Consider the following 24,827-nt stretch of genomic DNA (forward strand, 5'->3'; position numbering starts at 1 on the left):
CCCGCCCCGCCAGAGCTCTGGGCCACCCTGGTGTCCAGGCTGAGGACAGTAAAGGGCAGGGGGCTGAGAAGCCACAGCCCCACACAGCCCTCTGGCCTTCCCACTTCCTTTAGGACACTGTGTACCATTTCTAGGCTTTCAGACAAGAGAGGAGAAAAGGTGGAAGGAAGGAAAGAAGGTAGGAAGGAAAAGACACACAGCTGTTGGCCCATTTATCTGGGGCCGTTGGAGAAATGCCAGTGGCAGAGGGAGGGGCCGCTGCCTTCTCTCCCTCTACAGCCCGCCCCTGGCACGAGCACAGGCTGAGCGAGGGGACAGTGTGTGACCCGTCTGCTCCGACCCTTCCTCCCCGACCCTTCCTCCCCTCGGGTTAGCATGTGGTGGCCTCAGGAGGGTGGGGGAGGGGAGCAGGAGCCATCGGGGGGGTTAGAATCACTGTGGCAGCAGGAAACAGGGATGTCCGGTCTCCACCTCTGAGGGCAGCTCCTGGTGGGCAGGGGGGTAAAGCCGAGAGGAAGCCCAGGTCCCAAGGGAGCTGCTTATTTGTAAATCACTTTGGGGGAAGGGCAGAATGAGCAGATGTCAACAATAGGAAAAAACATGAGCAGAGGGGACAGGTGCCCTTGATCCGGCAGCATCACTTGGTGTGTTGGGTTTGGGGATGGAAGAGCCCCCAAGGGCGGAACTCACTTCTCTCTGCGGAGCTGAAGCAGCAGGCAGGACAGGGCCTCTGGGTGCTCTGTGGGGGAGGGTAGAGGCTGTTCAGAGGAATGCGGAATTGCAGGAAGAAACCCTGGCACCCATCCCCCAACCAAGAGCCACTGGAAGGAGCAAAGATAATCTTCAACAAGAAACCAGGCAGAGCCATCCCCTCCCTGATCCACTCCTATGCAGCCTGGAGCCCCCTGAGCCCCAGCCTGGTGCCTGGCTCACTGTGGGCCTGCAGGGCCCCTCTGAAGAGCAGCAGCGCCTGTGAGGAGGGAGCAGTGGACCTGGGCTCTTCAGGAAAGCAGCCCAGAGGCCAAGCCTTGCAGCAGCTGGACCGGGAGTGTCCTCTCCCCTGTGTTCCCACAACCCTGCTCACCCTTGTACTTGAGGTGCTGCAGGATGGGGATGATGGTCTCCAGGGGGATGTTGTGGGCCAGGAAGAGCTGCCAGGCACAGTACTGCTCAAAGGTTTCCCAGTCCAGGCTCTGGACTGAGGAGACAGAGAAGAGACACACTCATTCATATTCTCTCTCCCTCCCTCCCTCCCTCTCTCTCTCTCTCTCTCTCTCACACACACACACACACACACAGGCATACACACGCACGCACACACAGAGCTAATCCACTGACAGCCAGCCAGCACCCCAGGCAGGGAGAGTGAACCTAAGACTGTAGATCCTTGCTCTTTCCACACAAGGCTTATTTCCAAAGCCTTCATAAAACTTCTGTATTTCCTTTAGCCCCGAGGCCGAAGGACCAAGGGGACGTCCTTCCAATTTACAGAGCAAGCACCAGAGATCCGGACAGACACTGCCTGAGACCACACAGCGGTGGCACCATGTTCCAGCCCACTCTCAGCCTCAGACCCAGCTTTTCTGTTACTACAAAGCCCATGGGGCAGCCACCCTCTCCTTTGCCGGGCCACCTGAGGCCCCGCTCACTCACTGAGGATGTTTAGGACCGAGTCTTTCCGAAACATGACCAGGTTCCCCATCATCACATGGCAGACCAGCTCCTGGAGCTAAAGGCGAGGAGAGAGAAGGCAGAACCCACTGGTTCTAAAAGAGGCCACGGAAGGACAGGCAGGAGGGATCATTGGGGGAAAATCAGAGGAATGAAAACCTAGTTTTAAAGGAACAGGGGAAAAAGGCACCCGATGGATGCCAGGGGTTCTGAAGGCTGAAGGGGACTGGCAGAGGAGCAACCGGCTTCTCAGGCCTATTTGGAGCGAAAAGTAATTAAAAACCACCCCTCACATCCTGATGGCAGTGGTGGAATGGGCAACCTCCCCACTGGGAGGTCACCTGGGCCTCGGATCACCCCAGCCTGTGCTGAGGAGGACAGGGCCCTGGATGGCTGGATTGCAGGTCTCGGAAGGAGAAAAGCAAAGGAAGAAGGGCTCCTGCAAGCTCAGCTTCCTCCTGGGGATGAGGCAACCGAGTGGAGAGGAGCAGCAGAAGCAGGGTGACAGCCAGGAGCAGGAGCAGGGGGCCGGTGAGCAGAGGCTCCTGCCTGCGGGCCATGGGGGAGGCAGAGCCCCGTTTCCCAGGCCTGGCCCTCAGGCCGCTCGGGTGACAGCTCCGTGCTCACCTGCGCTGAGTCGATAACAGCCACGATCATGTTCAGCAGCTCCCCGCTCCGCAAGGTCTCGTCTGGAAACTGGAGGAAAAAGAGGGCAGGGCAGGCAGGAGTCCAGAGGGCGCCCCTTAGCTTTACCCTCACAGCCCATCCCCTTTGCCTAGCACACACTGAGGGAGGGTGCCTAGCCAGGCAAGGGGTCCTCAGGTAAACCCCTAAACCAAGCTCCAACAGCTCTGACACTGGCACTCTAACCTTAAAAAACCCAAGTTCAGTTACTTGCGTGTACAAACCCTGCGTGTGTGGCAAGGACAGGGCTGGAGCTGAAAGGGGCTGGGTGCGTACAGTTAGCTGTGTGTAGAGTGGTGACAGGATGAGCATTTGCATCTTTGGCCACAGAGAAGTCCAGTCTACACGGACTCTTGCCAAAGAAGCAAAGGTGTAGGGAGTGTGTGTGTGGGGGTGGGTGTGGGGTGTGGGGCAGGCAGGGTCCCTTCTGGAGGGGCAGCTCACCGGGGAGGGAGCTGGGCACCCACGCCCCTCCTCCCCTGAGCGCTTGGCTGACATCCCTGTTGGCTGAGGGCTGCCTGCCCTTCCTCCTGTCCAGCCACACGCTGTGCCGATTTCCCTGTTCCTGGGAACTTTCGCTGAGAGGAGGAACTTATACCGCCTCCCGTGGCCCAGTTCCTAGAGGAGAGGGTTAGCGAACCAGGGAAATGAAAGCTGAGTCTCCACTACAGAGGCCCTGGTCCTAGAGCCACTGGAGAGAACCGGAGGCTGCGCCGTCAGACAGCAGGAGGGCCTGGGACCTGGACACCGATGACTGGAGGCCCTATGCTGGGTCCGAGGATGCAAGTGTACAGGCCTAGGCCCCAACTCACGTGACAAGAACCCTGGGGGTTTTAGAAATGTTTCACTTTGATAAGGAGAAGCAGGAGGGGACGGTTGTGGTGCGGGAAGAAAAGGCCTAGGGAGGCTAGCAGGGATGGGGGAGGAGGGACAAGCTTGGTGCAGCGGGATAACGCAGTCTCCCGAGAGCCCGCCTGCACGGCTCCCCATCCGCACGGACACAGACAGCTACTGACCTCTGTGTAGATGGACGGTGTGAGGTGGCACAGCAGCCGCACGTCGTCCTCCTGGCAGGCCTTCATGTCCATCATCAGGCAGGTGTGCAGATCACCCAGCTGGGTGGCCTGGGCAAATGACTCATACAGATTCATCTTTCCTGCGGCGGCTTTGCTGCAAGACCAGTTGGGCCTCAGCCTGACCCAGCCCCCAGCCCAAACATCCCCTAGGTAGAGCCCCACCTAGAATCCCTGTGCGGTCCTGGGTGCCTGGGACTGATCCATCACATGGCCCTCCTTTGCCCTCCGCGAGGCCGTGGCAACGTACTGGATCAGGAGACACCCTTCTTTCTCCCCATCTTTCCCCAGGGCCCCACAAAGGGTTCAGACCACATTAGGAAGCTACTACCCATTAAGAGTCAAGAACAGGAGAGAGAGGGCTCAGGTGAAGGTACAGAAAGCCTCTCTACTGCTTTTTGGGTTCTGAGCAATGACAGCAGTAATACATGGAAACCCTACTTTACACATATACAAAAACCTTCACTCTTAAGAGTTCCCATCGTGGCTCAGTGGAAACAAATCTGACTAGCATTCATGAGGACGAAGGTCCGATCCCTGGCGTTGCAATGAGCTGTGGTGTAGGTCACAGCTGTGGCTCGGATCCCACGTGGCTGTGGCTGTGTCTCTGGCATAGGCCAGAGGCTACAGGTCCGATTGGAACCCTAGCCTGGGAACCTCCATATGCCTTGGGTGTGGCCCCCCCCAAAAAAAGCCGAAACAAACAACCCCCCCCCCCCAAAAATCTTTGTGTTTCAAAAGATACCTACAAGAAGGTGAAAAGTCAAATCACAGAGTGAGAGGAAAAATTTGCAAACTATGTATTTGATAAGGGACTTGTATCCAGAATATCTGAAGAACAGTTAAGTCCACAAGATAAACAAATACCTAATTAAAAAATAGAGATTCAAACAGACATTTTTTCCAAAGAATATGTGCAAATGGCCAATAAAAAGCACATGAAAAGATGCTCAACATTACTAGCTACTAGGGAAATGCCAATCAAAACCACAATGAGATACCTCTTCACATCCATCAACCTGGCTATCATCAAAAGCCAACAGGTGGGAGTTCCTGCTGTGGCACAATGGGACTGGCAGTGTCTTGGGAGCACTGGGATGCAGGTTCGATCCCTGGCCCGGCACAGTGGGTTAAAGATCTGGCATTGCAACTGTGGCTCGGATCTGATCCCTGGCAGGGGAACTCCATATGCTGCAGGATGGCCAAAAACTATTTAAAAAAAAAAAAAAAAAAAAGCCAACAGGTGTTGGGCTGTTGGGCAGTATGCAGAGAAGTCGGGACTCTCACACACTGTTGGGGGGAACGTAAAATGGGTGCGGTCACTTCCAAAAACAGTGTGACACTTTCTCTCAAATTTCAAAACAGTTACCACGGGACTCTGCATGTTTACTCCTAGGTAATATACTCAGGAAAATTGAAAACATGTGTCCGCGAAAAAAAATTGTACATGAAGGTTCACAGAAGCTCTATTCCCAACAGACAAAAAAGGGGAAACCACGCTCTGTGCGTCGGCGCATGAGTGGGTAAACCAGCTGTGGTACATCCATCCCATGGAGTCTCATGTGGCCCTGAGAAGGGGTGAAATACAGATACACGCCGGAACAGGGAACCTCGACAGTGTTCCTAGGCTAGGTGAAAAAAGCCAGTCATGAAAGACCAAACACTGTATGATTCCATTTACATGAACTATCGAGAATAAATAAAGCTACAGAGACAGAAAAGGAGACGAGCAGTTGCAGAGGGAAAAGGAGAAAAGGAAAGCGACTGCGACTGGGTATGAGGTTTCTTTCTGGGGTAATGAAGATGCTCTAAACGAGACCGTAATAATAGCGTACATCCCTGTGAATATACAAAAAAATCACTCAACTGTACACTTTGAAGGTGTTATTAACACATACCTTCAGACACACACGCACACACAGACCCTGATGCAGACAGCCAAGGATGGTGGGGAACCAGCATATGGAGGAGACAGGCTCTCCAGGATGTTTCCTGACATCTTTTTTTTTTGTCTTTTTATGGCTGCACCCGCAACATATGGAAGTTCCCAGGCAAGGGGTCAAAGTGGAGCTGCAGCTGCTGGCCTATACCACAGCCACAGCTATGTCAACTCCGAGCCGCGTCTGCCACCCACACCACAGCTCAAGCAAGGCACCATCGGATCCTTAAACAACTGAGCGAGGCCAGGGATCAAACCCACATCCTCCTGGATACTAGTCAGGGTCTTAACCTGCTGAGCTGCAACGGGAACTCCCTGACATCATAGGGTCCCTCTTATGTAGGGACCACACCCACCTGGCCCTTAGGTAGTAGAGCAGGTGGTAGCCAATCTTGGGCTGCTTCTGATATAGCTCAGAGAGAAGATCCAGAAGCAGAGAGAAGCTGCTGTTGTCTTCTTGCATCTGGCAGAGGTTCCTGGAGGGGGAGATGGGAGGAGAGGAGAGAGCTCTTCTTAGGACAGACTCCTCTATGGCGATTCTGGGGGGCATGGCTCTGTGCCCACTGCACACCCCCCCTTTCTGGAAAGGGAGCCCCACTACCCAGGACAGGAGCATATGCAGGCTGATAGGGAGGGTGGACAGCAGAGTAGCATCTCCTACAGCTGGATGCTTACCTAAATATTAGGTATAGAGGCTTCCCCACAGACTCCTCCAGGGACCTATAAGAGCAAGGTGACACATGACAGTCCATGGAGGGGAGGAAGCCCCCCCCCCCCCCGCCAGATTCCTCCAAGGACCTACGAGAGGGGGGGCAACACATGACAGTTCATGGGGTGAGGGGGGGAAGGGGGGGCCGCCAGCAGATTTCATGGAGGGCCAGCTGGAGGCTAAATGCCAGCCTGCTCCTTTTCTACCAAAGGCACCCCAGGGCTTGCTCGTAGAGAGATCTGGTTCCTAACAGGTGAATCTGGGTTGTCGTCACTGAAACTGAGATTCCTGCCCTTCAGGGAGGTTCCAGGAAAGGGTCCAAGCCCACCTGAAGCAGCAAAGGCTGGGGCTGCCGGGGCGGGCCACACAGGGTGGGCAGCTAGTCCACCGCCCCCCCGTCTCGGGTTCAGCAGGCAGAAACGAACCCTTGTTTAAATGACTCAGTGTGTGAGAATAAAAACAAGTGAAGAGGTGACTTTTCTCAAGTCCCCAGCCAGGCCACAAGAGCATCCTTCCAGCTCCTGAGGCCTGGTGGGGGGAGCCGGTCAGGAAAGACGAGCCTTACTCCTCAGTGATCTCCTCGGGCAGCACCTCCCCCCGGAAGTGGGCCTTGAAGAGCTCCTGCAGGCAGGAAGCGAGGACAGACAGCTGCTCCGAGTCAAAGTCTTCCTGGGGGGTGAGATGAGGAGGGGACATCACCGTCCGACCCAAAGCTCACTGCCCCCACTGCCCACAGCCTCTGAACGCCTCTGCTTCCACCTCCAGGCTCAGCAGGCCCCTTCCCCCATCGGAGGGGACCCATTGAGGGGAGGGGAGGGAGGGAGTCAGCTGCCTGGGGGCCGAAGCTGAGCGGGCTGGAAGGCTTCCTCCCTGAAGGGGTGAGTTCCTCCTCACCTCCAGGACCTGGTCCACGATTTCCTGCATGACCTCACACTGGGCCTCTGTATCACTGCAGTGCAGAAGGGAGAGGAAATCTCAGGGACGTAAATGATAGCAGAGGGCAGGACACACACCCAGAACACACACAAGCACACTCACGTGCACACAGCAAAACAAAGGAGCTCTGTGGGAAGCTGGGCTGCTGCGGGGGGTTAGGAAGGAATTTGCTGCTCTCTGGGCAGAGGCCCACAGAGGGGAAATCCTCACCGACCGCTGGGGGTCTCAGGAGCTTTCTACTCAGTGCCTTGGAGTGAGATCCTGGGATGCTGGGGAACAGGGCTTTCCCCTCCCAGCCCACACCCTCCAGCCTAAATTGCAGAAGGCAGCTCCCAAGCAGCTTCGACCACCTCTCCACACCCCGCCCCCACCCACCAAGCAGCCCGGGGCTGCACCTCCCGAGGTTGAGAGCAGGGCCGGCACCCACCTCCCCTTCTGTAGCTGGAGGACTTTGTCCCTCAGGGACTCGTCCAGCTGGTCAAGGTAAGGGGTGATATCAACTGGCTCCTCCACCACTGTCTCCTTGATCGGGTGGAAGCGAAACTCTCTCTTCTTTCCTGAAGGGAGTGTTTTCGGACAGAAGTCACTTTGCCCAGACATGAGAAGCAGAGACAGCCCCCTGAACGGTCTGGGTCTCCTCACACGCACTGGGTGTGCCCCATGCACTCAGAGCTATGAGTGCCTGATTGTGTGCGTGCCCCAGCCTTGAGACGCAAACGAGGGCAGGGACTACTTCTTTCTCCCTCTTGCTTCAGTGCCAAATGCAGGCATGTGCTCCCTGGAGTCTCACCCAGTAACCCTGTTAACAAAACTAACTCAGAGGGGCGAAGGTGACAGAGGCAGGAGGCCTTGCTCTTGCCAACTAGTCCTCCTGGGGTTAACCTGAGCCTGACTGCCTATGCTGCCAGCCTCACCTTTGCTGTTGAGATCCTCCTCATCGTCACTGAAGGCTGCCTCGGCGTTGTCATAGCAACTCTCATCCTTGTCTGACATGTGGTTGTCCATCTCCATGGAAACTGGCTCCTCAATTTTGACTTGGGAGTAAAGAAAGACAGGGCATTTAATGGCCTCCTGTGTCCCATGCTTCTGGGAAGGGGAGACTGGAGGGCAAGTGGGAGAATAAGGAGTTCACCACCTAAACGGAATATGGACCCTGGAAGGACAGAGAGCTTGTCCTCGAGCATCCACGGCTTTCAGGGGGGGTTTGCCAGGAGTGAAAGCAGCGCAGGACCTGGCTCCTCTATGCTCAGCTCAGGTTCAGTGAGTGTCGAAGTGCTCTTCACCTGGGAAGCTCTGCTTGGCCTAAGCCCTTACCCCAAAACAAAAAGGAAGTGTGTGTGCGCGTGTGTCTGTCTGTCTGTCTGGAATTGGAAGCGAGATTTGAGACCCAACGTGACACCTCCTCACCAGAGGCCAGGGCACAAGGCTGGGAAGAGAGAAGAGATCAGCAGAGCTGAAGTGAGATAAACATACACCCCATGAAAGCCTTCTACCTACCGAGGCGAGGTTAGTTAAGGGAAAAAGCAGGAATTAAGAGAGCAAGAGAGCTCAGTGAAAATCAGGTACGATTAGATGGAGAAGAACCAAGGAAGATGATCCAAAAACGAATAAAAGGAGGAACTGGGGAAGGAAAGACTGAAACGGACAGTGTCCCCGAGGTGGAGCCCTGCACAGAGATGACATCCCGAACAGGTCTCGAGTCTGCGCGCCCCGATGTGTCCCTCCCTCTTTTCAAACAGGTGATGGAGTGGGCGGGTTCCATACCTTCCACAGGCGGGCTGGGCGAACTGCAGAACTCAGGAAACTTCTCCCGCAGCATCGCCCGAAGCTCCTTATCCAATTTTGGGTTGTCAAACAGGGGAGCCAAATGCCTAATGGGCAACAGGAATGAAGGTCAACCCCAGAGCTCCTCACTCCTCACGCAACACAGAGGCACGCAAGTAGGTCCGAGCCCAACGGGTACAACTGGGCCATACTCGGATCCTTGGGAAGGGTCACCAGGGCCTCGGGAAGACATCTGAAGCCCCCTGCTAGAGAGAAACTCCTCCACAAGTCAAGAGGACATGTGCCTTGCAGTCCGAGGTGGAGCAGTACTTTTTATAGCTCTCAAGGGCGGGGGTCAGCGCGGACAGAGCAGTACCTGGATGTGCCTGACCTGGTGAAAACTGAGAAAACACCCCCCCAGCCCACCCCACAGACACATGAAGTCCTTACGCCAGGACCCGTTTCTCCACAATGTGGTTGAGGGAGGAAAAGACGCCCTGCCGCACGTGGCCCTCCAATGGCGGATAGAAGTTGGGAATGATCTGGAAGGGAAGAGGAGGACCAAAGAATGAGCACAGGACTTTCTATCCAGAGTGTTCTGCTGAATTAGATCTAAAAAGCTGCTTCAGTTTTAATCAGGAGACACTGGGAAGTATGGCTGAGATGGTCCTGATTGTTCTGCACTGCCCAACAGGGAGACTCTCGCTCGACCTGGCTGCTCCTCGAGGAGACCGGATTCTACCTTAAGTAATCACCTCTGAGGCTGAGAAGCCCCGTGGAGGCATGGAAAAATCCAACTGGAGACAGAGAAGAGAAGTGCTCACTAACTTGGGAGAGAGGGGCTATGACATTGACCCACTTTTGCTCCACAGCCAAAGGGCACTGGGAAGACCTATTCACTGATCTACAAGGTTAGAAGGGACGCACACTTAACCCTGCTCACGCAGGCATGGGGGCAGCAAAGGGTGATGGCACTTACACGGCACATGAAGTCCAGGAGTGTGGCAGTGATGGCTGGGTGGGGCTTCATGGAGTGATGCATGACCAGGATGGCTGGTTCTGGAGGATGTGGAATTAAAGGGTCCCCCCATATCAGACAGTCTGTTTCCAGCTCCATAAAACGAGGTATCGATACACATGAATGGCTCCGGAGAAAGCTACATCTCTCCCCCTGCCCCCCTAGCCCCGTGGAGCAGACCCAAAAGCAGACAACCCCCCAAACAGCTGGCAGCTCTCATCTCCCCTCTTGTCCCCAGCATTCAGCTTGGAGGAGGGAGACAGCAGGAGAGGAAAAGCAGGAGACAGCACAGCCTTTTTCTCTGCCTAGGCCCTCCCTACTCGAAGCCCAAGCATAAATAAGGCGATGGGGTGAAGCGGGTGGAAGGATCCCTCAGCCTCATCAAAGCAATTTTCCTTCTAGGTCAAGGGAACACTGAGGAGGAACAACGGAACTGCTCCCAGATAAGCTGCCCTGACATCTAGGCCGCTATCGCTGAGAACAGGCAGCGGGGCCTGGGGGTGGGGAGTGGTGCTGCCTGGTCCCGGTCACATACCTATGTTCATAATGCTATCCTTGTCTGGGCTAAAGAACAGCCAGTCATAAAACAAAGCCAGCTTGGCATTAGAGGCGGCGACATTTGACTGAAAAGAAAGGAAAAAAGAGGGCTAGTTTCATCAACCAGCTCCCGTCCCTTCAGAAGCCCAAGGCAGATTCCAGGGCCCACGTAACTGCTCTGCCTATGACATTCAGTTTCCAGTGAGACCAGGTGACACCCCCACTGGGCGAAGAGCACCCAAATCCGTATATGACTGTGAGCACCCTATGGTCTCACCAAGCAAGGGGCTAGGGATCAGCCCGGGTTCTCAGGCGCCCACAGCACATCCCTGGTCCCACAGCGACAACATCCGCGCCTGGGAGTCCCCTGCTCCCCTCTGAGCTGAGACACTCAGACCAGCCCCTGGGCTGCCCTCGCTGAGCTCCCAGGCACATTCCTGAAGGAAAGACCCTTAGGAACAGCCTGTTGTTGTATCTGAATCAGCACATTCCAAGGACCCAGTCAGTCGGGGGAGGGGGATCCCTGTCAGAAGAGGTCAGAGGGCAGCTAGATGCCAGAGAAGAGCTTCCCACCCCAGGCACAGGGAGGAAACACTGGGAAGGAAATGACTCCACTGCGGAATCACTACGTTGGGAGAAGAGAAGTATCCAGAGCTGATGCCAAAAGGCATGGAAGTGAGGGTCTAAGGGACACCAGCCCTGAATCCATGAGAGAAACAAGTCAGAGCAATGATCATTTGTGGCAGCTGACAGGAAAGACGGGGACGCCTCAGAAAGCCAGGCTTGGGGACTGGCAGTGAAGGTGGAGATGAGCCCGGGAACTTCAGGAGACACGAAGGTGGAGACATTCAGGAGGAAGAGAATAAAAGGGCCCTCGGGGTCAGGTGGCCCAGGGAGCCAGGGAGAAGCATGGAGACACGAACACAGGCAAAGAGGGGCCCTGCACCACCCCGCAGCTGCGTTTCCAGGGCCTGGCCCCTCACCGTGCACGTGGTCAGGAGCCAGCCAATGATGGCCCATCGGGGCAGGATGTCTGAACTCAGCACTTCATTCGAAGGGTGGACCACCCCACAGATGTAGCGGATGAGGTCACAGCGCAGAGACTGACTGTCTGGGGTTGACAGGTACTGGCGCTGGAACCAATCCTGGTATCGCTTTTGTTGACCAAACCGCACCTGGGGGAAGGGGACATTAGAAAGAAAAACTGGGAAGGGAGGGTAGGGTCTCTGGGCAGAAGAAAACAGGCACCATTCTACTCCAGGCTCAGCTCAGACCTCAATTTCTTCTTACGACTTACTCGCTAATTCACACTGTCTCTCAAGTCCCCCGCCTTTGGGAAGACATCCTGATTTAGAGGCTTCTGGATTTAAAATAATGCTGCTCACGGAGTTCCCGGAGTGGCTCAGTGGTTAATGAACCCAACTAGTATCTGTGAGGATGCAAGTTCAATCCCTGGCCTTGCTCAGCGGGTTAAGGATCCAGTGTTGCCGTAAGCTGTGGTATAGGTTGCAGACATGGCTCGGATCCGGCATTGCTGTGGCTGAGGCGTAGGCCAGCGGCTACAGCTCTGATCAGACCCCTAGCCTGGAAACCTCCATATGCCATGGGTACGGCCCTAAAAAGACAAAAGACAAAAGATTAAAAAGAAAAAAAAAATGCTATTCACTACTCAGCACTGACCAAAAGCGTCCTGAGGCTGAATGACCTAACAGGATCATTATCCAAAGGACACAGACTCTCCAAACCTTCTTGCAGCAAGTGCTCCCCCTAAGAGGAAAGATCTAGTTTTCCTCTTGCATTTTTTTTTTTTTTTTTGCCATTTCTTGGGCCTCTCCCATGGCATATGGAGGTTCCCAGGCTAGGGGTCTAATCGGAGCTGTAGCCGCCAGCCTACACCACAGTCACAGCAACACCAGACCGAGCTGCGTCTACAGCCTATACCACAGCTCATGGTAAAGCTGGATTCTTAATCCACTGAGCAAGGCCAGGGATTGAACCTGCAACCTCATGGTTCCTAGTCGGATTCATTAACCACTGAGCCACGACGGGAACTCCTAGTTTTCCTCTTGTAATACCCCAATTCAACTAACACAGAGAGCAGAAGGGTTTAAAAAAAAAAAAAAACTAAAGAAACACTGTCCAACAGAACTTTCTGCAACAATGATGAGTACTGAGCACTTAAAAATACAGCTAGCTATTCCAACTGAGGACTATTTTTTTTTCTTTTTTTTTTTTGCCACACCTACAACATACAGAAGTTCCTGGGCCAGGAATCGAATCCAAGCCGCAGCTGTGGCAATGCCAGATCCTTAACCCACTGTTCCAGGCCACGGATTGAACGGGTTAGGGAGCCAGACCACTAACCCACTGGGCCACAGCAGGAACTCCAGAGGTACTACATTCTCAATTTTATTTTAACATTTAAATTGCAACATGTGGCTAGCGGCTACCACATGGGACGGCCCAGATCTAGACAGTTCTGGATGACTTGGGAAACCGAAAGTTGGCTAGAACAGTGTTTTCCCAACCCCAGACTGGCTGCAGAGGAGCTGCTGCCTGGAAAGTCTGTTAAAAATACAGGTTCCTCAGACAGATTCTCTGGGTGAGTGAGATTCCGGAAGATGTATTTTTAACATGCTCCTCAAGCAATGCTGCCATAATGTAGCCATGTTTGGGCACCAAAAGGCTGCAGCTCTCTTCCTGAGGGGTCATGGGTCACCCAAAATGACCACTCTCTCTACCCGCTGACAGCACATTTCACACTTGTACATGACATTATTTGTGTACAAGTATTGGTTTAATGGCCGCGTTAGATAGCCTCACAAGACACGGCACTGTTATCTGTCTTACTGAGCACCTCGCAGCACCGCTCGGCCAGTCAGTAACCAGCCACAGGTGAATGAAGAAGCCCAGCCAGCGCCTGCAGCTTCTCTTCCTGCGGCAGGAGGAGCTTACCCGGGATGTCATGAAGAGGAGCTTAGTCTCCATGTCCGGGGTCAGACGACATGCTAGGAATTTCCGGGACGTTCTTGACTGAAGAAGCTGCAGGATACCTGAATCAAGTGTGGGAAGGAAGAGAAAAGATAGAAGACTGAGCACCAGAGGGAACAGAAGGCAGGAATGATGGCAAGTGGTCTTGCTCCTGGGGAACTTCTAAGAGCTGACCTAGAGAGGTCAGGCACAGGCACAGGCACAGGCTGGGGGTCTAGCCAGCACCTGTAAGATCTGCTCCAGCCAACCACCATCCCCGGGACCCAGGCACATTCATTCCTTTCTTCCATTGGCCAGTCAGAGCCCCCTACTCCCATTATTCCAGGTGGCAACATGTGAGAAAGTTGGGGGGAAATATGGGAAACCCTAGCCTCTCTTCTTGCTCCTAAAGGTCTCGTCACTGGGTCCCAGGCTCAGTGAGGTGTGGTGGCATAAGCACGAGCTCTGGAGTCAGACAGACCTGGATCCAAATCCTGTCTCTGACACTAGCTGTGTGGCCTCGGGCATATTATTTAATCTCCTTGAACCTCATTTTCTTCATCTGTAAATATGGGAAGTAAAATATCCATCTTACAGGAGTGTCCAAGGATCAAATGCGTTAACATACACTTGCTTAGCGCACAGCAGGCACTCAACACAACTCAATACATGTGCAATGTAAGAGCAGTGAATATAAGGTGGAACCAGGGGCTTTCTTCTCTTCGTTGCTAACTCCCCAGGTCCTAGGCTCCTGCCCTTGCATTACATGCGCACACACGCTGGAGGGGGAGTGGGGAGCAAAGCTGTACGGTAACAGTCCAGACCGTAAGCAGGACCCTGGGAAGGGGAAAGGGATGTGAGAAGGGCCTGGCTGGGGGAGGCACCCAGAGAGTCTGTCCCTCCCCCTGAAAAGGATTTTGGCCAAGCTGGCTCCTGAGAATTCAGTGGCATGACTGCTCCTGGGGAGGAGCCTCTGCTTCCAGGACTAATTTCAGCCCCTCTGCTGACTCAGTCTCACGAGCTGACCTCTGACTCCCTGACAGACTCAGTGAAGCTGGAAACTGGTCATCAACTCACCTCTTGAGCCAAAGAGCTGCCAGGAGAGGAGGAGGTGGGTTACGGTTCTGTCTCACTTTTTCTTAAATGACAGCGGGAGTCTGCCAAGTAGGAGCTGTCTGGGAACCTTGCACACATGCTCTTCTGGGTACCTCTGTGGGCCCACATCCAGCTGCATTTGGCAGGGCCTGCCCAGTCCCAGGCATCCTAAATCTGAGCACCAATGCCTCTCCTATCCACCAGCCTCTGCCCTATTGATTCCAACAACACGTACATACTGACCTCCCACCTCTCAAGGACAGCGTACCCCAACCCTTCCTTACCTGTGAACTGAGGACTCAAGGCCTGAGGGTTATGGATTATATCTTTCCAAAGCTGTTCAAATTCTGGTATCCTGGCAACGTTCTGAAGCAGCCTTACGAGGTCCCGGCCAATCATCAAACATTCCATAAACTAGACGGGGTGGGCGGCAGGAGACGCGAAAGAGAGTAAGAATATGGATTGGGTACCTGCTGCGGGGAGGATGGGGAACAAGGGGTCCAAGGGATTATATGATTTCTTCTGGAACCAAGGGACTGGCTCCAAGCTGATCAGGGGACTGATAATCAAGGATGAGAGGTTACTGGACACTTGCTCAAGCCCTACTGGCTTTCACATTAAACTGCTGCCCTCTCCTCCCTGAATTGTTCCCATCCAGGTCAGGGAGACGAAGATTCCAAAAGGCTAAGGCTGGTAGGGTGAGTCCCAGATACCTCACCCTATAACCTGCTTGGTCTAACGGAACATTCTAGGGTAACAGAAATGACCTCTACCTGTGCTGTCCAAAAGGATACCCACGAGCCACATGTGGCTCATGAGCACTTGAGATGTAACTCATTTAATTAAAAGACTGAATTTTAAATTTTCATTTAATTCCAATGAAGTTAAATTTCCACATGTTGGGAGTTCCCATTGCGGCGCAGTGGTTAATGAATCCGACTAGGAACCATGAGGTTGCTGGTTCGGTCCCTGGCCTTGCTCAGTGGGTTAACGATCTGGCGTTGCCGTGAGCTGTGGCGTAGGTTGCAGATGTGACTCGGATCCAGCGTTCCTGTGGCTGTGGTATAGGCTTGGCAGCTACAGCTCCAATTGGACCCCTAGCCGGGGAACCTCCATATGCTGCGGGAGCACCCTAGAAAAGACACACACACACACACACACAAAAAATTTCCACATGTGGCTAGTGGCCACTGCATGAGAGTTTAACTCTAGGATCTCTCTCAGGAGAGCTGGCAGTAGACAATTCACAATGGTACTTGACCATGGCAGTTACCCAGGAAGGGAGGTGACAGAGGGTCACATAACAGCAGGCACACAAGACAGCCTATGTCTCTGGTGTGCTGTGCAACAGTGTCCACGAAGCTGACCAGGGAACTCCCTAGGATGCCAGCATAACAGGCAGCGTTTCCAGGAACTAGGGTTATTCCACACTGATGTCTCCACCCTCCTACCCTCATCTGTCCTGGAGGCCTTGAACCACCTCCATCTCTCCAACACAACATCTCTGGCCCCAGGTAACCACACAGGAGCGACAGAGGGGTCCCGTCCTGGGTTTCACTTCTCCACACTGTCTCTGTCCTCACCCGTTCCCGGAGCAGTGAGATGCAGAAGTCCACCTCCTTCTGCCGCAGGGCCAGGAGCGGGGTGGTCCCGTGGTGGTCGACGATGAGGCGGAGGTACGTGTAAACGGCCATGGCAATGAGGATGCTGCTCTTCAATACCCACTCCCTGCAGGGAGGGAAGACACTGGCGCCTGTACTCGGTTAGACCCTCGCAATTCACTCCCACACTTGGCTCCAGTGCCCCGGAAATGTCTGGTGATTAGCTCTGGGAGTAGGTTTTTGGTTCCTTAATTGCTCGTTCATGCTGTCATGAATCCCTCTTGGACTACCAACTGGCTAACGTGGGGACAATTTCCTCCCGCTCTATCAGGTGCCCAATAAAGATAAGCGCTAAATGAAAGCAATCTCTCCTTACCACGGAAGTAAAGCTTCCAATAAAATAATTTTGTTTGTTGACTCACCCATTCAAGTGCCAAGCATGGTGCGAGGTACGAGGGATAGAGATAAGCCATAGCTTCTACCTGGCTTGGACTGTAAAGTATGGCCTGAGGGTCTCTGGGGGATGACCAAGACCCTTTCCGGAGCCTGGAGGTTTCAGGGCACACTTTGTCAGCTTGTCCTTAGCAGCCCACCAAGACACAAACCTTCCCCTGGCCGGCTCTCTGGCCACTGATTCCACTCCCACACAGTGAGTCACCTGCCTTAAGTCACAATCTGAAAAGAACATGATTCTGGTGGGCAAAGCCTATTTTCCCAGGAGGTTTAGAAGTTCCCTGGGGAAAAGGGGGTAATGAAAAAATTGCACATTCCCTGCTGCTTGAAATGGGGTATTGAGACACCGTAGGGGGATTCCAAAAACTCCAGTGCTGGCTCAAGGCGCCAAAACCAGGGAGCTGCCTCCTTCAAGCGGGTGGTTTGTAAGGGCTTTGGCACCCCTGCTGGAAGGCAGGGAACCAGAGGAAGAAGACAGGGAGTTTAATTAATCCAACCAGGCAACATCCTGGTTCCGGAAAAGGGCTCAAGCCACCTAATTAGGAGGCTCTGGCCTTTTCCCTTCACAGAATGAGAGCAGCAGCCAAGGACACTGGCGGGGGGAGGCGGCTTCCCCCACCTGCTACGTTTTAGTTCCACAGCCCTAGAAACACTTGAGAAGGAGTGAGAGGGAGAGTGCAGAAGAGGACAGTTTTAAACTTCCAGGGACTCACGGGCATCAAAGGATGTGAATTTGGGGGAAGGCAGGAGAAAAGGTAGGGCAAGTTATCTGACACCAGGACAGAGACTGCGTGCTAAATGCCCAAATGAGTAAAATTCTGTTTTCAGGTATGGGAATGGGAGGCACTGGCACAAGGGGACAAAATAAGAAAAAAAATCACCGTCAGGAAGACGGCTAGCAGAGATCAGTGATCAGCGTATCTGAACCCTGGGATGGGGTCCTGAAGAGACAGATAAAAGTGAAACCCTCTGACCCAGGATGCTAGGAAGGCGAAGGCGCAGAGACCTGGTAAGAGACTGCTGGGCTCTCCTGTGCTGCATGATGGCACCAACGATGGAAGCAGTGCTGCCAGCTGCACCTGCACGGCCAGGCTCAGAGCACTAGGGGGCACTGCATGGCAGAGCTGGCATCGCTCTCAGGCTCCAGGGCAGAACACAGGCATCTCTTTCACAAGTGTGAATAAGGGAGGAGGAAACATGGAGACGCTCAGCCCTCTCAGTCATGTGACTACTTTGGTGTTCTCACCCAGAAAGAGATTCTGAAATCATGCCACAGGAAGACTGAGGCCACAGGACCAAGAGGAAGACCTCACCCCAATTCAGCCCTCAAAATTTCTGGAGTTCCCATCATAGCTCAGTGGTTAACGAACTCAGGTAGTATCCACAAGGATGCAGGTTCGATCCCTGGCCTTGCTCAGTGGGTTAAGGATCCGGCGTTGCTGTGAGCTGTGGTGGAGGTCGCAGACGCGGCTTGGATCCCACATTGCTGTGGCTCTGGCATAGGCGGGCAGCTGTAGCTCCAATTGGACCCCTAGCCTGGGAACCTCCATATGCCGTGGGTGCGGCCCTAATAAGACAAAAGGCAAAAAAAAAAAAAATTCTGGTCCTTGACTCGGATGGGGAAGGGACAGAATCAGCCGGAAAGCCCGACGTGCGCCCCGTCAGGCCCCCCCTACCACTGAGGCGTCACCGTGACTCCTCACTCCCACCACTCCCTGGGCCACTTCAACAAGAGGCGGGCATGGAGTGGATGGACAGTCTTGGAAGGGAGAAAAGGGGTACCTGCCAGGCCTGGTGATTGGCTGGCCCCATGCTGCTGAGCTCATTCTCCCCCACCACCCCCTAAAGATAAACATTCCAAGGAGGTCTGGATCAAAAATAAACCCTTATCAGATGAAACTCGTTTTTCCTGGGCTCTTGAGATATGTCAGCAAGGACCTTCTTTCCCACTCCTTCATCCCGGGGGCCAGACCAGGGCATTAATCCCTTCATCAGCCCTTCCGTCCTCCGCCTCACCACCTCTGACTCAAGGTGTTCCTGGGCCCTGACAGGCTTCCCACAGCCCTTGCAAACCCACTGCCCTCACTCACACCCCTGTGGCCATATCGAGCTCATGCCCCGCCCTTTGTGGTAGACTCTACCTCTGCTCCGTCAGGATATCCAGAACGCTCTCTGCCAACCAGATGTTTTTTGCTGTTACATCCCCACCTGATCAAAGGGGGAGAAAACAGAGAATCAGAATGGCTCTGATTAGCATCTCCGCTTCAACACTTTCCTACTGGTCCATCCCTAACTATTATCTCAGCACCGATGTTCTGAGGGCTGGAAAAACTGTCTTCTGTTCTGTCAGGCTTTAAAGTTTCCCTCTTTGCCTCCAGGGAGAAGGGAAGGGAAGGTTTGGGATTTTTCCAGAAACCAGAGCTGCTACTCTTCCATAGACAGAGGGTTGGAGTGGGAATATACTGACCCATGAGAGGGAACGTCTGGGAAGGAGATATGAAAAGACCACAGTTGGAAAGAAAGGATGATATTTCAGGTAGGGCCTGAGATGGGCGGGCGGGTGGCTAGTAACAGCTGCAGTCCAGCCATGGGATGTCCCAAATCCTGTGTCTGGGTCAGGACAGGCCAAGGGTTTCTTGTTTCCAGGTATCACAGTCTTGGGTGCTTGCCATGAAACTTCCTGGGGCAGAATTAAACAGGCAGTGATGCCAGGCCAAAGTCTCGGGATGAGAAGTGAGGACGAGGAGTGCCAAACAGGGAAGAAAGTGCCAGGAGAGTGGATAAAAATAGCCAGCACAACGCTATGCCTTGCCCCAGGTCCTAATTTAAAAACTCAATGTTCGCAGAGTCACACATCGCACACATTAAGGTTTATAACATCACAAAAGGAGCCTCGGTGTTATACAAAATCTCGAAGAGGAAGCAAAGAGCAGATGGGAAATGCTGAGGCAGAGAGGTAGGGTCATTTCTAAGCAAACACATGTAATCTTGGGAATCAAAAGTAGAGGGGCAGGCCTCTTGGATATTCAGTGGCTCAGAGAGATGTTACTGATGCCAAGAAGATAACAAAACCTAAATGTCAGGGTCTGTTCTGTGATATAGTTTGTCCCTCAAACTGGCCCCAAGTGTTCAGAATACTGGGGTGGAGCCAGAAATGTCTGGGTTTCTGAAAGCACAGTGGCATGAGAGCCAATTATTTTGTCCTCACTTCTCTCTCCACTCCTTCCAGATTCTTCCTGATCCAGTATGCCATGAAACCCCAGAGTGAGGACTGGCTACAACAGGCCAACTGTTCTGTATCAGGCCTCAAGTTTGACAGGATGGAAAATGAGACAGGATTTAGTGCTTCAAAAGGCCCCCTGCGATTTTTCATTTTTTTTTTTTTTTTCTGCAACATGTATGTCCAGAGGATGCCTGGGTCAGACGGAAAGAGCAATCCAGGAATGGATGCCCTCAGGTACTTAATCCTTCTCCATCGCTGGATTTAGGCCCCAGGCTCCTCTCCTTTGTTATGCTCTTGCCATCCAACTTACCAGCAATCTGCTTCATGAACGTCATGCAAACACCATCGGCTCCCAGAACCCCACTCTTCACCAGTTCCCGGACCAACCACACCAACTGAAGGAGAGAGGAAAAGGCAGATGAAGAGGAGGGCCTGTGAATTTGAGAAAGGGGCTAATCCAACCACACTGTAATCTGGGCATACAAAGGTAGGGGCATGTCACCCCCAGTTCCTCCTTCCCTTCCCCTTGGGAGAGGATCCGCCCTCTGTTACCTCTCAGCTGGATCTCTCTTCTCTTCCTGGCCTTACCTGAGTACGGCAGGTATCCTGCAACTTCAAGTACTTCTCCATAAGTATCTGGTTGATTTTATTCAGGACAATATTCATGCCGTCACGACTCACCAGAGCCAAGTCCCGGTAACACTGTGAGAAGTGAAGTTTGTGAGCAGCCAGCAAACTGAGGATACGCTCCTGACCCCCTCATGGTGGGCCCCCTGCTCCCCAGCCCCAGCCTCTCCAGCTAAAACACCACCAATGGGATATGAGTGGCAGCGAAAGACTTTCCACTCTGCATGCCCCCCTTCCAGAGGGCCCCTCCATCCCAAGCCTACCCCGTGCTCTGTCACACGGGGCGGGGGGGGGGGGGGGAAGGGGACTGAGCTACTCTTTAATAAGGCTGAAAAGTCTGCTAAGAAAGGCTCCCTGTCCCCCTACCTCCCTTCTAAGAAGCGTCACACTGTTTGATGCCACCAGCTGAGCAAAACCAGGTGGAGGCCATCTGCTTTTCATCTGCCAGGGAAAGGTCACTGCAGAATAGGTTTGACTGAACAGGCTGGAAAGGCTCTCAAAGAGATTTTAGACCTATATTGACACAGCCAGCTGAAGCAAAGGGCTAGGAGTATTAAGGAAGGAAGATCCAGGGACCACGGCCTCCAAAAGGGCAGAATCAAATGGAACATCCTTAACTAAACAGCTTTCTTCCTTTCTCTGGGCTGCGCTTTGCTTCTGTCAGGTGTTAAAAAAGGAGGGGTCCTTAGGCATACCTAACTCTCGGGGAGGTGATGGTGGGCAGGCCAGTTTCCTCTGCAGGCTTTTATTTCTCTCCCCCTAGAGCTTTTCTCAACCTGTCTCTCCAAAGAGACCGGACTCCTAGAGGACTTCCTTAGAAGACCTCATTAGCAACCTCCCTGGTCTGCTCCATTCCATGCTGTCACGGTCTCAGCACGAAGGGTAAAATTTATGTGTTTATTTATTGAAGTATAATGGATTTACAGTGTTGTGCCAATTTCTGCTGCCAGATTCTCAGCAATAACTATATATATATATTTTTTTCTTTTTTTATATTATTTTTCCATCATGGTCTACCCCAAGAGACTGGCTATAGCTCCCTATGCCATGCAATAGGACTTCACAGTCTATCCACAGTACATGTTATAGTTTGCATCTACTAACCCCAAACTCCCAGATCACCCCACTCACAAAGGGTAAAATTTAGAGAGGCAACATCCTACAACCTCAGAAGGCCAGTAGCCAGGACATCATCAACAATGCCAGCAATCACAGGAAGGTAACACACACGAACTTTACTTTATAGAGACACTACCTGTGAATCACAAACCCCTCTTTGAAATCACTACCCTTTATTATCGTCTCTATTTTTACAGAGGAGGAGACAGACACAGAGAGGGGAAAGTAACTTGCCTCAGGTCGCATAAGAGAGGAGAGGAAGATGCAAGGCCAGGCAGCCCAACTCTGAACCACCCCTATATCACCGTTAGAAATAACTCAAAGGAGAAGAGGCTGCTGTTGATGGAGGTGAGAGTTTACAGTGCCTTTGAGACGGCTATCTTTCTAAACTCATTCAGCCTCAGCGTTCAAAAGGGTACTCCTCAAGCTCAACTGCCCCCTGGCCTTGGTATGACGAGGGACCCCTAAGAGACTGGCTATTGCTACGTGCACTTCCTCTATTGTCCCGAAGTCAAAACAATCAATCTGATGAAAATACCTGCACTTACAGAGATCCTCCCATGTGCCACACACTTTTCATACCCAAAGAATTTGATTTTCCTCTGACTCCATCTGGGGGGAGGGCTGGGGGCGGGGTCAAAAGTGCAAGCAAGGGAACAAGAAAGAGATAAGAGAACCCAGTGAACTACTGCCAACGTGCTGGTCAGTAAATGCTGTGGTTCAGCCCTGGAGCCTCCCCCAGAGGAGTGAGTCATAGGATGGGCAGAGGATGAGGGACGCAGAGGCAGAAGGAAAAGCTATGTCAAGCCAAAGACAGAGACACTACTAATGAGAGAGGAGCCCTGTCTGTTCAAATGAAAGAAGAAATCCCAGAAATGCAGAAGAGACCCAGGACAGGGAAGGAGGACAGCCCCTGAGGAGACGCAGGGTCAGACGAGGAAAGCAGGTTCTGTCTGCCTAATTCCATGCTCCATCGGGGATCTTAGCAACTACAGCTGCTGGTAACACATGGCAGCAGGGTACCAGGAGGATCATATTCCTGATGTTGCCAGTTGTCTCTCCAACCTCTGTGCCAGTTTGCTGACTAGCTTGGAAAATTAAATAGATGGGGAAAACCTCAGGTGGAAACAGAGGGTCTCAAAGGAAAGGAAAGGTGACAGGATAATGCTGAGGCAGCACATCTGTCCTGGGCTGGGAGTAGTGATACTCCAGCCGAGGGCCTCCTAGCTCCCAACTGGCCTTCTGGAGCTGACAGCTGAGAGACGTCCCTAGACCTAGAATTGCCAGCGCCTGGGCTTGACCCTTTGGTGAAGAGGGACCCTTTGGCGAAGAGGGACCCTTTGGCATCGATGTTAAATCCTTTGCCATTACCTGTATCAACCGTAGCCTATTAGAGCCTGCACAGAAGCCAAGGCCTTCACCCTGGCTTCCCACCACACTGCAGTCCCCTGGTCAGGTCTGCGTCCAGTGATTCAGTTCAGGCATCAAATAGGAAATCAACTCAAAGAATATAAACACAAGAGCTGCCAAGCGGGCAGATGCAAGTTAAGAAGGTAGAACTGGAACAGAATGCATATTCCAGTCTCCACCAATACCTGACTGGGCTTCCCGCCAGTCTCCACTCTCCCAGCTGAGCTACCCTCCGACCATGCCTTCCTTCACCGAGTTCTCTTGTTAGCTTCACCTATTAAGAGGTCCCGGATACCTGGCCCTGACTCTCTGCCCACTGGCTCGGACAGAGGCTCCTAAGCTCACACCTTCCCAGAGCAGGCTGCTAATGTGTTCAAGGCTCAGTTTCTACTCCCACCTCTTCGCCTGTGCAGATGTAGGAACAACTGAATCTCCAATTTCACCCTGAGGTTTCGGTTCCAGAGATAGAATTAACTCCAAATAAACCCTTAGAAAACACTACCCTTATTTTAAGCCTAAAACAATGCATTAGATAGAATTAGAATTAACTCCAAATAAACCCTTAGAAAACACTACCCTTATTTGAAGCCTAAAACAATGCATTAGGGTCAGTCCTCATCAGGCACTCCCACCTCAAACTTCTGCAGGACGACAAGTATTTCCTAAGATAATCATCCTTTTAGGGAGAAGGATCAAAGCACGGAGAGGTCACAAGTTCTTGCCCACACAGTGACCTGGCTCAAGATCTCTGAATGAGTCACTGTCTTATAGTTCCTCGCTCGCTTAAAAACTGTATCCTCCTAATTCCCGTCTCCACCTCCTTTGTCCTAAGAGGTCTGACCCGGGGGCCTGTCAGCCCAGGAGGCTCCCAGGTAGGAGATGTACTTGGAAACCTTTAGCATGTGAACCTAGTCCTGGGGCCGCTGTCAACCAACTATGAGACCCAAGCGAGGGCCTGGGCCACACTCATGGGGTTGTTATAGAGCAGAAAGACAAGGTGTGCTACTAGTCCCTTGTCATGTCTGGATGGGCAAATTCATGACATTATAGGCACGTGTAATGCACAGCCCAGTGGCTTCTCACCATCGGGCCAAGCAAAGAGCTAGAAATGCCACAGGCGCCCTGCTCCCTTGACTGAGGTTTACTGATCACCCTAGCTGCTTCGGATCCCACCAAAAACACAAATGAAACCAGCAGGCAAGATGAATTTGCACTGAGATGCCTAAATGAGATTAAATTGTATTTATAAAGACCCATACAAGAGAAAATTAAACCTTAACCCCAAACTCTCCACCCTCATCTCTGCCAACACTTTCTTTAAAACAGGGGATGGAAGGAGTTCCCTTTGTGGCTCAGTGGAAGCAAACCTGACTCGTATCCATGAGGACACAGGTTCGATCCCTGGCCTTGCTCAGTGGGTTAAGGATCCAGCATTGCCATGAGCTGTGGGTGTAGGTCAGCATTGGGTGTCAGCTGTGGGTGGGGCTCAGATCTGGTGTGGCTGTGGCTGTGGCTGTGGTGTAGGCCAGCGGCTACAGCTCCAACTCAACCCCTAGCCTGGGAACCTCCATATGCAGTGGGCGTGGCCTTAAACAGATCCCAAAAATAAAACAAAATAAATAAAAAACAGAGGATGGACTGGATCACATAACGTTTAACAACACTAAACTGGGACATTCATTTGTCTTCAAGACTCTTGATGATAATCTCAGTATGAAAATGAAATGCCCAATTAACCCAACAAGGTCCCAGCCCAGAAATGGCCTGGGAAACCAAGGACTTGTGAATACCTGCTTCCCTACCCCCAACCTCACCCCAGACCCTACTCTAATTGGCATCAGAGGAGTACAAACACATCAGGTTGCCATGCCCAGAAATCCTCCTTCTGAGGTTACCTCAGGCAGCTAGGCCAGAGGGTCACGGACACCCTATTCTTGTCCCTGGGAATGATTTGCCCTTGGTTCCTGAACAAATAAATGACAATGTCTCTGATCTCCA

The 24,827-nt window shown here is 52.7% G+C and overlaps 1 protein-coding gene across 2 annotated transcripts in view; it reads right to left on the bottom strand.

The window, feature by feature from the left end:
* INTS3 (integrator complex subunit 3) overlaps positions 1-24,827 on the bottom strand; it is a 41,029-nt gene that overhangs the window by 3,116 nt on the left and 13,086 nt on the right. For both annotated transcript variants that reach the window (XM_047784552.1, XM_047784553.1), the window contains exons 4-25: positions 20,262-20,375; positions 19,984-20,068; positions 18,592-18,658; positions 15,980-16,124; positions 14,681-14,810; positions 13,287-13,384; positions 11,315-11,506; positions 10,330-10,417; positions 9,756-9,835; positions 9,227-9,318; positions 8,777-8,883; positions 7,927-8,046; positions 7,440-7,569; positions 6,971-7,025; positions 6,642-6,745; positions 6,043-6,087; positions 5,724-5,843; positions 3,372-3,525; positions 2,299-2,367; positions 1,654-1,729; positions 1,085-1,198; positions 691-739 (exon numbers count right to left, since the gene is read on the bottom strand). In XM_047784552.1, the coding sequence (XP_047640508.1) occupies positions 691-739; positions 1,085-1,198; positions 1,654-1,729; positions 2,299-2,367; positions 3,372-3,525; positions 5,724-5,843; positions 6,043-6,087; positions 6,642-6,745; positions 6,971-7,025; positions 7,440-7,569; positions 7,927-8,046; positions 8,777-8,883; positions 9,227-9,318; positions 9,756-9,835; positions 10,330-10,417; positions 11,315-11,506; positions 13,287-13,384; positions 14,681-14,810; positions 15,980-16,124; positions 18,592-18,658; positions 19,984-20,068; positions 20,262-20,375 (2,234 nt within the window). The remainder of the gene's footprint in view (positions 1-690; positions 740-1,084; positions 1,199-1,653; positions 1,730-2,298; positions 2,368-3,371; positions 3,526-5,723; positions 5,844-6,042; positions 6,088-6,641; positions 6,746-6,970; positions 7,026-7,439; positions 7,570-7,926; positions 8,047-8,776; positions 8,884-9,226; positions 9,319-9,755; positions 9,836-10,329; positions 10,418-11,314; positions 11,507-13,286; positions 13,385-14,680; positions 14,811-15,979; positions 16,125-18,591; positions 18,659-19,983; positions 20,069-20,261; positions 20,376-24,827) is intronic.

The sequence above is a fragment of the Phacochoerus africanus genome, chromosome 6 (assembly GCF_016906955.1).
Source record: "Phacochoerus africanus isolate WHEZ1 chromosome 6, ROS_Pafr_v1, whole genome shotgun sequence".
NCBI classification, from domain to species: Eukaryota; Metazoa; Chordata; class Mammalia; order Artiodactyla; family Suidae; genus Phacochoerus; species Phacochoerus africanus.